This window comes from Strigops habroptila, chromosome 12, assembly GCF_004027225.2.
Source record: "Strigops habroptila isolate Jane chromosome 12, bStrHab1.2.pri, whole genome shotgun sequence".
Taxonomy (NCBI): Eukaryota; Metazoa; Chordata; class Aves; order Psittaciformes; family Psittacidae; genus Strigops; species Strigops habroptila.
Window position 1 is genome coordinate 1,867,015 of NC_044288.2, and position 12,743 is coordinate 1,879,757.

At 51.7% G+C, this 12,743-nt stretch overlaps 1 protein-coding gene across 3 annotated transcripts; it reads left to right on the forward strand.

Annotated features, from left to right (window-relative positions):
- CAP1 (cyclase associated actin cytoskeleton regulatory protein 1) lies at positions 1-12,721 on the forward strand. Of its 3 annotated transcripts, none has more exons than XM_030505024.1 (13): positions 1-78; positions 4,771-4,883; positions 5,287-5,387; positions 5,854-5,931; positions 7,771-7,914; positions 8,011-8,096; positions 8,620-8,725; positions 8,829-9,006; positions 9,682-9,869; positions 10,020-10,143; positions 10,232-10,314; positions 10,799-10,942; positions 11,304-12,721. In XM_030505024.1, the coding sequence occupies exons 2-13, from the start codon at positions 4,790-4,792 to the stop codon at positions 11,385-11,387; spliced, it is 1,410 nt and encodes a 469-aa protein (XP_030360884.1). In that variant the 5' UTR covers positions 1-78; positions 4,771-4,789; the 3' UTR covers positions 11,388-12,721. The 3 variants fall into 3 exon arrangements, with proteins under 3 accessions (XP_030360884.1, XP_030360883.1, XP_030360881.1); XM_030505023.1 differs by having other exon boundaries at positions 1-73; XM_030505021.1 differs by lacking the exon at positions 1-78 and adding an exon at positions 1,778-3,303.
- The last annotated feature ends 22 nt before the right edge of the window (positions 12,722-12,743 follow it).

Sequence of the window (12,743 nt, forward strand, 5' to 3'; positions counted from 1 at the left end):
CGGAAGCGGCGGGCGCGGGGGGTGCTGGGCGGCGCCGGGGCGGCGGCGGAGCGGGAGCGCGGCGGGAGGAGAGGTGAGGTGAGGCCAGGCCGCGCCGGGCCGGGGCTCGGGTCGCCTCTGCCGGGGCCGCCGTGCGGGCGCAGGGAGGCGGGAGGGCTCCGTTACCCGCCTCGGTTCCGGGTTCGTTTAGCCGCGGGACGGTGAGAGCTCCCCGCTGGGGAGCGCCGCGGCTCCCTGCGCGGAGCGGCCGCGGGGCCCTGCCCAGGGGAGGGTCTCTGCGCCCGAATCCCGGTGGTACCGAGCCCGGTGGTGGGGCGGGTCAGCGCGGGGTTACCGGTCCGGCGGGGAGCTGTGTGTGCCCGGGTGGTGTATGCGAGGGGATGGGTTTGCTGGAGCATGGATGTTCCCAAACACCTGCTCTCCCCGTCCTGCCGGCCCTGGGGTAGCTCCTGTCCTCGGCCTGTTGCTGCTTCTCTGCTGCCGTTTGCGTTCCGTTTGGGATTAGGACAGCATAAACGTGTGATTGCTCTGGAGCTTGGGATAGCAAAGTGGGAAAAATCATATGGGTATTTCGTGCCTCAGGTCATGGGATTTTGCATGCCGGGTTCTGGAATTCCCGACTGTAGATGCATATCACTAAAACCAGGAATCTGTGGCGTAGAGAAACTGCTGCATTCCCTTTCTTTTCCTAAATTGATCCTTGTGTCCCTGGAATATCGCTGAGCTTCCTAAAAGCCAAATATCCCCCCATTATCCATGTAGCAAAGTCCAGCCAAGCCCGAGCAGGGCAGGTCTGGAGGGATGCTGCCGGGGTTTGGCCCTCTGGATTCCTGACATGGAGCTTGGAACCGTGTCCAGTACAGCTTAGATCCAGGATCCTCCATTACTTACCTGGTGGATTCATCAGGCTGACAGGGAATGGGAATGAGAGGAGCGTGACAAGGGAGTCTGGCAAGTGCAAACCTCCCGTTTCATGTCATTGGGATGCAAAAGGAGTCTTTGCGCTTGCTCTAACGATACTTTAACCATCTCCTAATGTTTGAGTAGAAATACCAGATCCCAGTTTTAATGACTTGGGCAGGATTTGTTATTTGGGAGCGTTAAAGAGGGTCCGGATGGATTGTAATGGGTTTTTTTTTAAGGGCTTTTGGTTTTCTAGATAAAGTAGCTGTGAAATACCAGAAGCAGCCACCGCGGGCCTGGGGCAGTGTCACAGCAGAGACCTGTCCTGGCAGCTGCTGGGATGGCAAGAGCTGTCCTGTGCTCGTGGCTGCTCCTGCCAACCCCCCAAATTCAGGCATTTGGGTCCTGTCTTGTTGCAAGTAATTCCTTAGTTAATGAGCTGAACTGTTTAAAAAAGAATTCTTTGGGCTTTTGGAAGATATAAATGTTGGAAATCATCTGGTAGCTGATCCCCTGAGATATTCCAGTGTCAGCTCAGAAATAAACTGTGGTATGTTCCTAATTTAGTTGTCCCATCTCTATCCCATCTTTTGCCTGTCGAAACAGGAAGCAGCTGATGCAGATTTCGTGTTGCTGACAGCATGTGTTGGGCTGCACAAAAGCTGAATGTGAACAGAGGCGTAGGTTGGGCTGTAAAACTCCTATCTGTGTCTTCCAGAATGCCTAAGTGAGGACTCGGGTTAATGTGCTGTCCCAGGCACCCGGAGGCATTTCATTCATGCCTGTTTTGTGTGAGCTTGCTCACTCCTCTGAGCACTGGTCTTTGGATGTGCCAGAATGTGACATTCTCCAACCAGGAAGCTCCTCTTACTGTGTCGTTGTGCAGGGTCTGCTCTGGGTACCTGGTACCTTCCCTTCCTTGCTCTGATCAGTGCATCAGAGTCCAGTCACAGATAAAAACCTGTTTGTGGTACAGGGTGCTCAAAACCACGTTCCCAAGTTTTGGCAGAAATAAAGGCCAGTTAATAGATTAACCTAATGTGCTGTGAAAACAAATGGGCTTTCTGGCCCAGGGTGACATGTGTTTGCTGCGAGTCCATAGCTTCCACTCCACTGGTAATCAAAGTTCAATTGAATTTAAACCAGACCTAGATTAAGTCCTGTGTCACAGTCCCAAAAGGGAGAGCTTCCTCTCAGCTCCACTGCTGTCTCCTGGCAGCAATGGTGAAGCTTGAATGCCTTTCTCTTTGCTCCTGAGCACAGGACAATGTGCTGAGCAAAAATAAGTCTTCAGTGACCTGTGTCTCAGCTTCCTCTTTAAATGGGAACCGGTGATGTGCACTGTACTGAGAGCCACGAAGTCAGTGTGTCACTTACTGACAAATTACCTTGCATTCAAAGTGATCAATAGACAAAACACTGTTTAGAGGACCCAAGCAAGTCTGCTTTGTGATCTTTTTTTTTTTTTCCCTAGCTAAATTTAACCTCTCCGGATTGCAAACTCTGGCTGTCGAGGTTAGTTTACAACTAAATCTCTTTATTTCACTCCATATGGGTGTGTAGGTAGCAGAAAGCTGCATCCACAGGGGAAAGGGCGTAGCAAGGGTGAGTCAAGGTAGTTTTAGCAAGGAGGGGCCAAGGTAGAGCTGCCTGCTTAAGGACTTTGTGCTGCTTGCAGTTAGTTCTGCTTTTGCTGCCAGTTTACCAAGTGACTTATCTTGTGAGTTGTCCTAATGCTGCCCATTAAACAGAAATTAAAAGGAGTTCACCATCTGGCAGATAGCGTTAGGTACACAGAGCTGGTGTCGAGCAATGCGGGCTCATGCCTTCTGTCAGGAAAACCCAGGAAGGATGTGTCAAACAGCGAGGAGCCTGGAAGGAATCTGGATCTCAAGGAACATTTTCTTGCAGAAGGACATTAATCCCAACAGCATATCCAGAACGGATGCGATATGCTCCTCGCAGCAGCATGTTTTATTGCTGCGGGTAGGAAGCAGCTTTCCATCTGGACTTTCTGGTTTGTAATCCTGATTTGAAATGCAGTTTGTGCCTCGGTAATGGGGCTGATCAGATTAGAGCCTCGTGTGGAATGTGGCAGGGATCAGCGGTGCAGAACAGCAGCCGTGTCTGCCCAGTGCTCCATAAACCTGGTGTCCTTCCTGGACCCCCCTGTTGCACTCCTCTCCCTCACTGCTCTCTCGAAGCATTTCCTTAACAGGTGGCTCTTCGGGGGGGGAAAAAAACACCCTTTTTTTAGTGTGCTGAGAGCGGGGGAGGCAGAGCCCCGCTCTTGGCTGCGCTCCCACTTGGAGACGTGAGCCCCATTCTGGATGCATCGTCCCCGGCTGCGGCAGCGCTGATGAGCCTGTGGTCAGGAGCACAGAATTCAGAAGGAAAGAGGTATTTGTGACTGGTGATTACATGGGTGACTGCCCACAAGTTTCGGCCTCTCTGGACTTTTTTTGTATCTGGAAGCCATCCAGTCGCTTCTGTCCAGTTCTGTGCACAGTGTGTCCTCTGGCTCACTCTTGCACAGAGGAGGAAACCGCGCTCTTCCTCTTGGAAGGGGGGTGGCCTCTCTCATGTCCCCCCACCCCCCAGCAGCGCTGCTGCTGCTTCTGATGCAAGCAGACGAAAGCAGGATGGAAACAGCCTTGTTTGTCTTGTGACATCAGTGACTAATGCTGGATCTGCCCCACGTCCTCTGGAAATGGGGTGAGAACTTTGGAGCATGAGAAGACTCATGAGCAAAAGCAAAAACCCCTCCTTAGAACTTCACGTTTCGTTTCTGAGGGAGCTCTTGCATCAGTTCATCCAGGCAGCTGGGTAAACCCTGCCTTCCTTTTCGGGTATGCTGGGAAGGCTGTCCTCCTCCCAGGCAGGGCTTTGGGTTTTTGCAGGCTGCTGCAGTCAGAAGGAAGCTGTGGCCAGGCCATAACTGTGATTCATATTGTAAAGCCTTTCGATGAGTGTTGATAAGATACAAATGCGATTGGTGACTCGCTGCCCCCCTCCCTGCATTCCCTGCACATTAGTGTGCCTGGAGCATGATTTGTCTTGCTCCTTGGTGCAGAGTCTCTGCAAAGCAGTAATTAATGGAAAGTTTATGTGACTCTTCAGACTTCTCCAGAGGAGATGCTGCGAATGACTCGTGCCCCTCAATCTCCTTCCTGTGCAGCGCCTGCAGAGAAGGTTCTGCGCTTCAGATACCGAAGCCTGTGGAGGGGGAGGAGGAACAGGGGCACATTGTTGCAGAGGCAGCTCTGCCGCCTTCGCTGGTGCAGCTGCACGTCGCAGCGAGTGCCAGGCTGGCTCCTTGAGCACGCTGATGCTCTGTACTGAAGTTAGAGATGATCCTGGGAGGAATTCAGGACTCCAGGAGGTGCCTGCAGGTGCATTGGCAGAATCAAACCCACCAGTTGTCACCTGAAGTGGGTGAACTCTCAGCAGAGCAGTTGTACTTGATTTGCCCCCTCAGGGCTGGGGCTTTGGCCAAGTGCTGATTGCAGTGAGATTCTGTGCAGACCTTTGTTTTATTGAGTGGTGACAATATAAGGTTAGAAGATGTAAGTTTTGTATCCTTATATGTGCAAGAAATCCTTTCACTGGCTGGAATAGAAACTACGTGGCCAGTAAGGAGTGGCTGTGGCAATAAAAGGTAGCTTTGTGTGTGGCTTTTGTGTAATCCAAATGTCCTTGCTAATGTGAGGGTACCCTGCTGTCTATCACTGGGACGCAGAGCTAGTCGAAATTACTCTTCTGGAACTGGTAGAGCTTGTACCAGAACAGCTGATAAACCCTCTTCCATGTTCAACATCTGAGTTTCATACTTCAGAGGGTGTGAATAATTGTCTTCTGCCTGTGCAGGTTGTGGACAGTGGTAGATATGGAAAGACTGGTTGAACGGTTGGAGAAGGCTGTGGAGCGCCTGGAGACGGTGTGCCAAGGGCCTGGCATGTGTGGAGATGGCTCTTCCAAAGGTAAGGCCCACAGCACCTCCCCAGCAGCATCACCCCATGGAGTCCCCATGCTGAAGTGTCCGCTGGGAGCTGTGGCAGCGTTGGACATCAGCAGCGGCTGTTGCAGTGCTTGCGCAGGGGGCTGCTGGATGAACTGGGTGTGCAGGGAGAGGGCTGTTGGATGCACTGGATGTGCAGGGAGCTGTTGGATGCACTGGCTGTGCAGAGGGGAACTGAGTTTTGCAGCAGATCCTGCTGCGGTTACGGTGCTGCCAAGATAAGGACTTCCTGTAGCTGCAGCTCCCCTCGCTCAGCTGCTTCAGGCTGAGCCCTGCCTGTGGGTGATGGGAGCTGGGGGAGGTTCAGCCTAGGAGCCCGCCCGGTGCCTCTCGGTGATACCTGTGCTCTGGTTCCTTCTCTGCAGGAGTGGCTCAGTACGTGCAGGCGTTCGATGCCCTTCTGGCTGGCCCAGCAGCTGAATACATCAGGATCAGCAAAGAAGTTGGTGGGGATGTGCAGAAGCATGTAAGGACTCATGTTCTTCTCTCTCTGCTCTGAATAGGTGCTGCTTGTCCTTCAGGGCTGTTAAGGACCAACTTTGCTGCCAGTGTTTGCTGCCAGCACTATGAGCATTCCTTTAGTGCTGTATTCTGGGATGTTTATAATCCCTGGGGATTCAGAGCAGATGCAGATGCCCGGATAACCTCTAGCAGATTTCTCCATACACACACATGGTGAATCAAACCTCCTCCTTGCAATCTTTGCTAGTTAGATGTCTAGCTCTCCTTATAGTCCATGCCTTTAAGAGGCCTGTAAACTACCCAGCATGAGGGCTATTGCACTTGGAGGATGAGTGTCTCCAAGAATATATACTTTGGTTTCAGCATAGCTGCTTTCTTACAGACCAGGAGCTGGGGGCAGCGGGAGCTTGAGTGACCCAGCGCTGTGCTGGGTACAAGGGAAGGTCCCTCATGTTTCTCTCTGTTCTTAGGCTGAGATGGTTCATGCGGGTTTGATGAGCGAGAGGGCTCTCCTGGTGATGGCATCTCAACATCAGCAGCCGACAGAGGTAAGTGTGGGAAATCACTTCTCATAAACCTCGTGTGCTGTTACCTTGGAGCTGGGGAGGGCTGCAAGCGTAGGGGAATCGGGGCCGTTACAGCTGCTCCAAAAGAGGAACTGGAGGAGGACTGGAGACACTCGCAGCATGAGGTGGCACTTGCTGAAAGCAAGAACTGTTCCGGGTGCTCACCGCTGCTGAGCAGAATTCCGGAGGTTGGTTCTTAGAGCTGCAGAACTGGCATTTTCCAGCCGATGGAGCAACAAGTTTTCTGTGGCTGTCAGAGCAGTGTGAGTGTCACCTCGCGGCGCCTGTCTCGAGTGTCACCTGGCACCAGCACTGCACAATCACTGTTCCCTGAGTGCAGCCTGCAGACAGACACTTGTCTGGGACAGGAGCCACGGTGGGATTTGTGCTTTTCATTACGTGGTGTCTGTAGACTTCCAGGCATCGAACTCCTCCTGAAGGATAACAGACACTTGTCTCTATTGAATGGCCTGTGAATAGCTGGGCTTTTAGGATTGATTTGTCCTTAGCAGGTAATTTAACACTATACCCTGGGCTGCTGCTCCTCAGCAGGATGCGTGGCTGAGAATGTGATCCCAAATGCATTGGCTTTTCCCTGCTGAGAACTGTTTTTCCTGAGCAACAGGATCCCACCTTGCTTTTCTTTGCAGTTATGATCTGGCTCAGTCACGGCTTCTCCTGTTACACTGGTGGCTGGATTTTGGTGCTACTTCTCTATTCCCTGTGAAATCCATCTGCATCTCTTACCCCAAAGTCACCATTGGAGGTTGTTTCTCTTTCACCAGGCTTGCTGGGGTGCTGCTCTGCATAGCCTCTGGGCTGAGAATCTGCTTACAAATGCCACTGACACGTTATTGAAATAAAGGATTATGAACAAAGAACAAGCTTAATCTAGTGCAGGGTTTCATGCAGGTTGTCTTGCAGGAGCCTCGGCAGTTCTGGAGTAGCCAGTTTCAAATGCAAAATGTATGAACTGTCATTGTTTGTGGTGAAGAGTTTCCCCATCCTGTTGTTTGACAGTGGTGCTGGGCTGGAGCTTCAGGAAGTGGAGCCTGGCCAGTGGTGCTCAGAACCTCTCTTTGCATCGAAGCAGTGGAAGGGACAGCAAAAGGAAAAGCCAAGGCTTTGAAAAAGCAAGTTTTGCCCAAGCTTGTCCCTCACTGCTGCCACCAGCAGGAGACTTTCTGGTCTTAAAGGAGAGAAAAGTTGCCCAAGAGGCATCTCTGGAAATATGTAAGTGGCTGCTCTGCCCTCAGGCTTCCAAGCACACCCAGTCAATATTCCAAGTGAACACCACATGGACACAGTTTTTATCATCCAAATATTAAAGGCTTGGTTTGGCTTGAGAAGTATTGGCTTGAATCCTGAAGCCCAGCTTGATGGGATGACTTGAGAACTTGCTGTGACTCCGATTGTCTTGCAGGCTGTAGATCCCAAACTGCAGGGTCTTGCCTTGTACCTCCGTGTCTGAGGGCTCCTAAAGGAGAGGAAAAATTTGACAAACTGTCTTGGAACAAAAGAATCCAGGAAAGGCAAATGCTATTTCTGTCCTCGTAACTAACAAGCTTTGTCAGTGCCTCTTGGATTGAACATGAGTCACGGTTCTTGGCGTACTCCCATTGTACCAATCCAGTTGGGAGCTATGACTTCAGCCCTGGAGGAGCGAGGCTGTGGGGCTGAGCTCGGCTCATGGGGAGGGCCGAGCCTGGACAGGAGCTGCAGCAGCCAGAGTCTTCCTCCGGGTGACCATCATCTCAGCAGAGCAACCCATTCCAGAGCACTATTAACGTTCTGATTGTGATTGTCCCTCCTGTCCTGCAGAATGCATTCTCATCGCTTCTGAAGCCGATTTCGGAGCAAATCCAGGTGGTGCAGAACTTCAGGGAGAAGAACCGCGGTAGCAAACTCTTCAACCACTTATCAGCCGTCAGCGAGAGCATCCCCGCCCTGGGCTGGGTGGCCATGGTGAGGATTCCAGCGGGAAGTGGTTTCCTTGGGCTGGTGGGAGAAGTCTGGCTCCCTGGTCAGCTGTTCCATGCCAATGCGTTCATTCTCCTCTAGGCTCCAAAGCCTGGTCCTTATGTGAAGGAAATGACCGATGCTGCCATGTTTTATACCAACCGGATCCTCAAGGAGTACAAGGATGTGTAAGTTCACCTTCTTCCTTAAAGATGCCATTGAACACAACTAACAGGGTATGTAGGGGCTGCTCCAGTATCCAACCGCAGCTGCCTTGGTCTTGGGTTCATTCTTCTTTTTAAAGGCAGGGTATATTTATAGAGCCTCACTTAGCTGTTCTGTCCTGATCCTTAGGGACAAGATTCCTTGTATTCATGTTGCAGCTGGAATTTCTGTGGTTTTGCTCCTATCTCAGCATCATCTGGTGGTTGAACTGTTTCCTAGGGCAGCACGTTGGGGATGGGTCTTGCTGGAAGCACCAGACTCTTCAGTTAAAATGGTTTGAATGCGGAGCAGCCTGTGGCCTCCTGCCTGCAGTGCAGGGTGAATGCTGGAGCTAGAAGGCAGTGCTGGAGGTGTGAGCTGCTGGGCTGGCCCAGCTGAGTCCTCTCTGTAGCTGAGAGGTGGAGAGATGTAAAGAACCATTTGTAGTCCTTGGGTTTTAATGGCAAATGCACCTGGTCACTCCTCACGATCTCCTTGTGTCCTCAGAGATAAAAAGCAAGTGGACTGGGTGAAAGCTTATCTGAGTATCTGGACAGAGCTGCAGGCTTACATCAAAGAGTATCACACCACAGGGCTGACCTGGAGCAAAACGGTGAGTGCCGCATCTGCAGCAGCTTCCGAGAGGAGGATTGCAGGGTTATTGCAGCAGACACAGAGCTTGTGCAATCGCCTTTCCTCTTGCTGGCCTCTTGCAGGGTCCTGTAGCCACAGAAGGGACCAAGTCACCATCTGCTCCCCCCGCGGGGGCTGCGCCTCCCCCGCCGGGTCCTCCTCCACCCCCTGCTCCTGCCCCCGCCAGCTCCAGCGCTGACGACGCTGCCTCCCGCTCCGCTCTGTTCGCCCAGATCAACCGGGGAGAAGGCATCACCTCTGGTAGGTGAAGTAGGGACCGAAGGGAGGGCAGCCACGAGCTGAGAATCCTTGGTTTGCTGCTCTCCCTCAATACCCCTGCTCAGAAACGAGAGACCATCTGCTCAGAGGAGAGGCTGGGAGCCAGCAGCAGCGCTGAGGCAGCTCACAGGGGCACAGGGAGCACATCTGGGAGCTCTCAGCCTCATCTGTCACTTGTGGCAAGAGATTAATCCCTGGCTGGAATGGAAATAGTTTCCTGCACGTTGCCAGTCCAGAAGGTGCAGTTTTGCACCTATTCACATCAGCACAGAACTCATTCCTTTTTTGTGTTAGCTGGTCAGTGTATGGGGACAGTCAAACTGCAGCGAGGTGCCTGGCTCGGGGGGGTTTCCAGCTGCAGAGTGGAAGAGCTGGTGCCTTCTGGTCCTACAGTACCTGTTGTGTTCTCATCAATATTGCAGCAGTTTTCTTGCTCCCTCTTTCACTGCTGCCACTTGCGCTTGTCCTCAGCTTAGGCCCACTCTCAATAATCATAGAATCATAGAATGGTTTGGGTTGGAAAGGACCTTAAGATCATCCAGTTCCATTTGCGTTTTGAAAATGGTGTTGTGGGGATTGTTGTAATCTCCCATGTCTGGTGTTTGTGAAACCGCAGCCTTGGAGGAGACTGGATCTCAGGTGTGACTTCTCTCGCAGGCTTAAGACATGTTTCAGATGACATGAAGACCCACAAGAATCCAGCCCTGAAGACCCAAGGAGGTCCCGTGAGAAGTGGACCCAAACCTTTCACTGGTCCCAAACCAGCCTGTAATGCTAATCCCGCCCCAAAAACCTCTCCAAGGGCACCTGCGTTGCTAGAATTAGAGGGCAAAAAGTGGAGAGTGGTGAGTTGGGGGTTGGCGTGAGCGGGTGGGAGGGATGGGAGCGTTGCAGCAGGGGAGGAGGGTCTCCTGAAGGGCCTGCACTGCCCTGCTGTTCACACGGATCAGTTGGTCTGCATTCAGGAAATCAAGTGTGTTTTCCTGCTTCTTCAGGAAAACCAGGAGAATGCCACTAACCTGGTAATCAGCGACACAGAGTTGAAGCAGGTAGCATATGTTTTCAAGTGCACAAATAGCACGCTCCAAATCAAGGGCAAGATCAACTCCATCACCCTCGGTAAGTGGAGAAGCCCCGAAAGCTGTGGCTGCGTGCTGGTCTGAGCCTCCAAAACCTTCCTGTGACTTCCTCTATGTTGTCCTTGCAGATAACTGTAAGAAGCTAGGGCTGGTCTTTGATGACGTGGTGGGCATCGTAGAGATCATCAACAGCAGGGACATCAAAGTTCAGGTGAGAGCCTGCGACCTGTTCTCTGCCTGCAGAGTGACCCCTGCGCTGTAAAACCGGCGTCTGTAGCATCTGCCTCTTGGAATAGTTTTATTTCCAGAACAGGAACATTCTGGTGCTTGCCCAGCCCTTAGGAAAGGGCTGAAATGTGCCTCACTGCTGCTTCAGGGCTCTGGTTAAAAGATGAGTCTCTGTGAGGCGGGCAGCACACTATGACTGCCAAAGCAGGAGGCCAGCAGTAGAGTCTATTCTGGTTCCAGTTTTGGTATGTGATTTGGGATGGTCGATGTGCCCGGCGTTCCCTGTAGTTTGTTCTAAAGAGATCAAACCAAGAAGTAACTTTGGATTTTTCTGCCAGAGGTGAATCCAGAGTTAACCCAGGGTTGGGTCAAACCTCTTGCCTTGAAGGCGAGGGCAAAGGAAGAACATTGTGGTTGCCCAGGTGCAGGTAACGCTCCTCTAACTGCTGTTTTGACCACCCCGCCAGGTAATGGGTAAAGTGCCAACGATTTCCATCAACAAGACAGACGGTTGCCACGTGTATCTGAGCAAGAACTCCCTAGACTGTGAGATCGTCAGTGCCAAGTCATCCGAGATGAATGTCCTTATTCCCACCGAGGGTGGGGACTTTGTAAGTGTTGGGGTTGAGATCGCTGCAGGGTCACGCAGGGCAGGATTGGTGTTTTGAGCCCTGTCGGTCACAGCGAGCTCTGGAGGGACAATTCTAGGCTCTAGGTTTTGGAGGTTGTGGAGGATGATCTGATGTTAAAACCAGCAAATCAAGTTGGTTGGTCTTGATAGCAAGATACTTGCTGTTAGCGTGAGCTGCTGCCTCCTCAGCATCTCCTTGGGGCAGAACAGGCAGCGTTTGTGGTACAGGAGGGGGGGAACAGCATGCATCTGAGAGAAGAAATGCCTAAAGCAGTGGGAGGAGTTACCAGTCGCCCTCATAAACTGGTTTCTAACAACAGGTTTCTATTTTTACCCTCCAGACTGAATTCCCTGTCCCAGAACAGTTCAAGACAGTGTGGAACGGTCAGAAGTTGGTTACCACTGTGACGGAAATTGCTGGCTAAGCAGAAAGGCTCCAAGGCTCACGCCCTCCCCTGGCCCTGCTGTGGGACAAATCTGCTTTCAGATGATTCTTTTAGATTTCTTGTACCTTTCTGCTCTCAAACTGCTTCTCTTCTACCCGAGAGACACAGCTGCCTGCCGGCACTGAGATGCCTCTGCCCGGGGCTTGGTGTAGGTGGTGGGTCAGTTATTGTCCACATCTATTAGCAGGAAGGTGAATTCTCTTTTTGTTTCCCCCCTTGTCTGGTCTAACTGCACCGAGTGGTCGAGTCAGGTTTATGGTGAACTTCACAGCCAGTCCTGGCAGTTGGCTTTCAGAGTGTTGTTTGGGTTTTTTTTATATTGCTTTTAAGGAACCTGTTCACTTGAGAGAGGAACGTTGTCCCCTTTTAACAAATAACGGTGTCTGTTGGGGGCCAGAGCACCCGGTTACTATGGTGGATGTCTTGAGAAAGTCCTTGGAAGCTGCTCATTCCAGCTCTCTGTACTAGTTGGTGACATTCCAGCACATGGGAATGGTTTTGTGAGACCAAAGGCTGAGGAGCTGGGCTGTAGCATTCCACCCCCAATTCTCTTTCATCATTCCTACTAGCTCAGTGCATTTCCAGTTGTGCCATGTCAGGAGGCTTCCTATTAACCAGTGCCACAGGACGAGCGCAGCACAGTGGCTGGGGTTACCCCCCGGCTGTCTGGCTGGTATCTTGGAGCTGAGCACCTATTATTCCATGAGCCCTTCGCTCTCCCAAGGGAATCTTTACTCCAGGGCTTCCTTCTCGGAGCAGCTGAACTCAGGTTCAGTCTTCCAGGGCAGTTCTTCGAGCCTGTCCCCTTCTGCTGAGGAAGAGGCTCCTCCAGCCCAGGCTCAGTAGTGCAGTATTGTAAATACCCGAGGTGATCACCTCGGTTCATCACTCTCTTCCTCACCTGCAGTCAGTCCCCATAAAGCAAATCCTCTCACCCTTCCCTTGGTACTTGGCTCTTTACGTTGGTGGAAGCTCGTAGCCTCTGTTCCAGGGCCCTGGAGCAGCGCTGGAGCCAAGGCACAGTACTGTACTGACCACAAAGGGAGCTGCACGTGCTTTGACCTTCAGGTTTTCCAACGCCTCGGGTGGCATAAGCATATCCTAAATGCATTTCCTCTGTAAAGTGTCAATGTTCTTTTTTTCTCTAGTACAAAACTTACGAAAAAGAAAAAAAAAAGAATATGCAATTTTTTTATTTTGAGACTGTCCCGTGACTTGTACTCGTCTTCTCCTGAGGCTTGTGGAAAAAACCTTTCTTATGTACTTAAGATTATACAGAAGATAGAATAAAGTTAATGCCAACTTGCTCAGTATGGTGGCTCCTGTCTGCTCTTT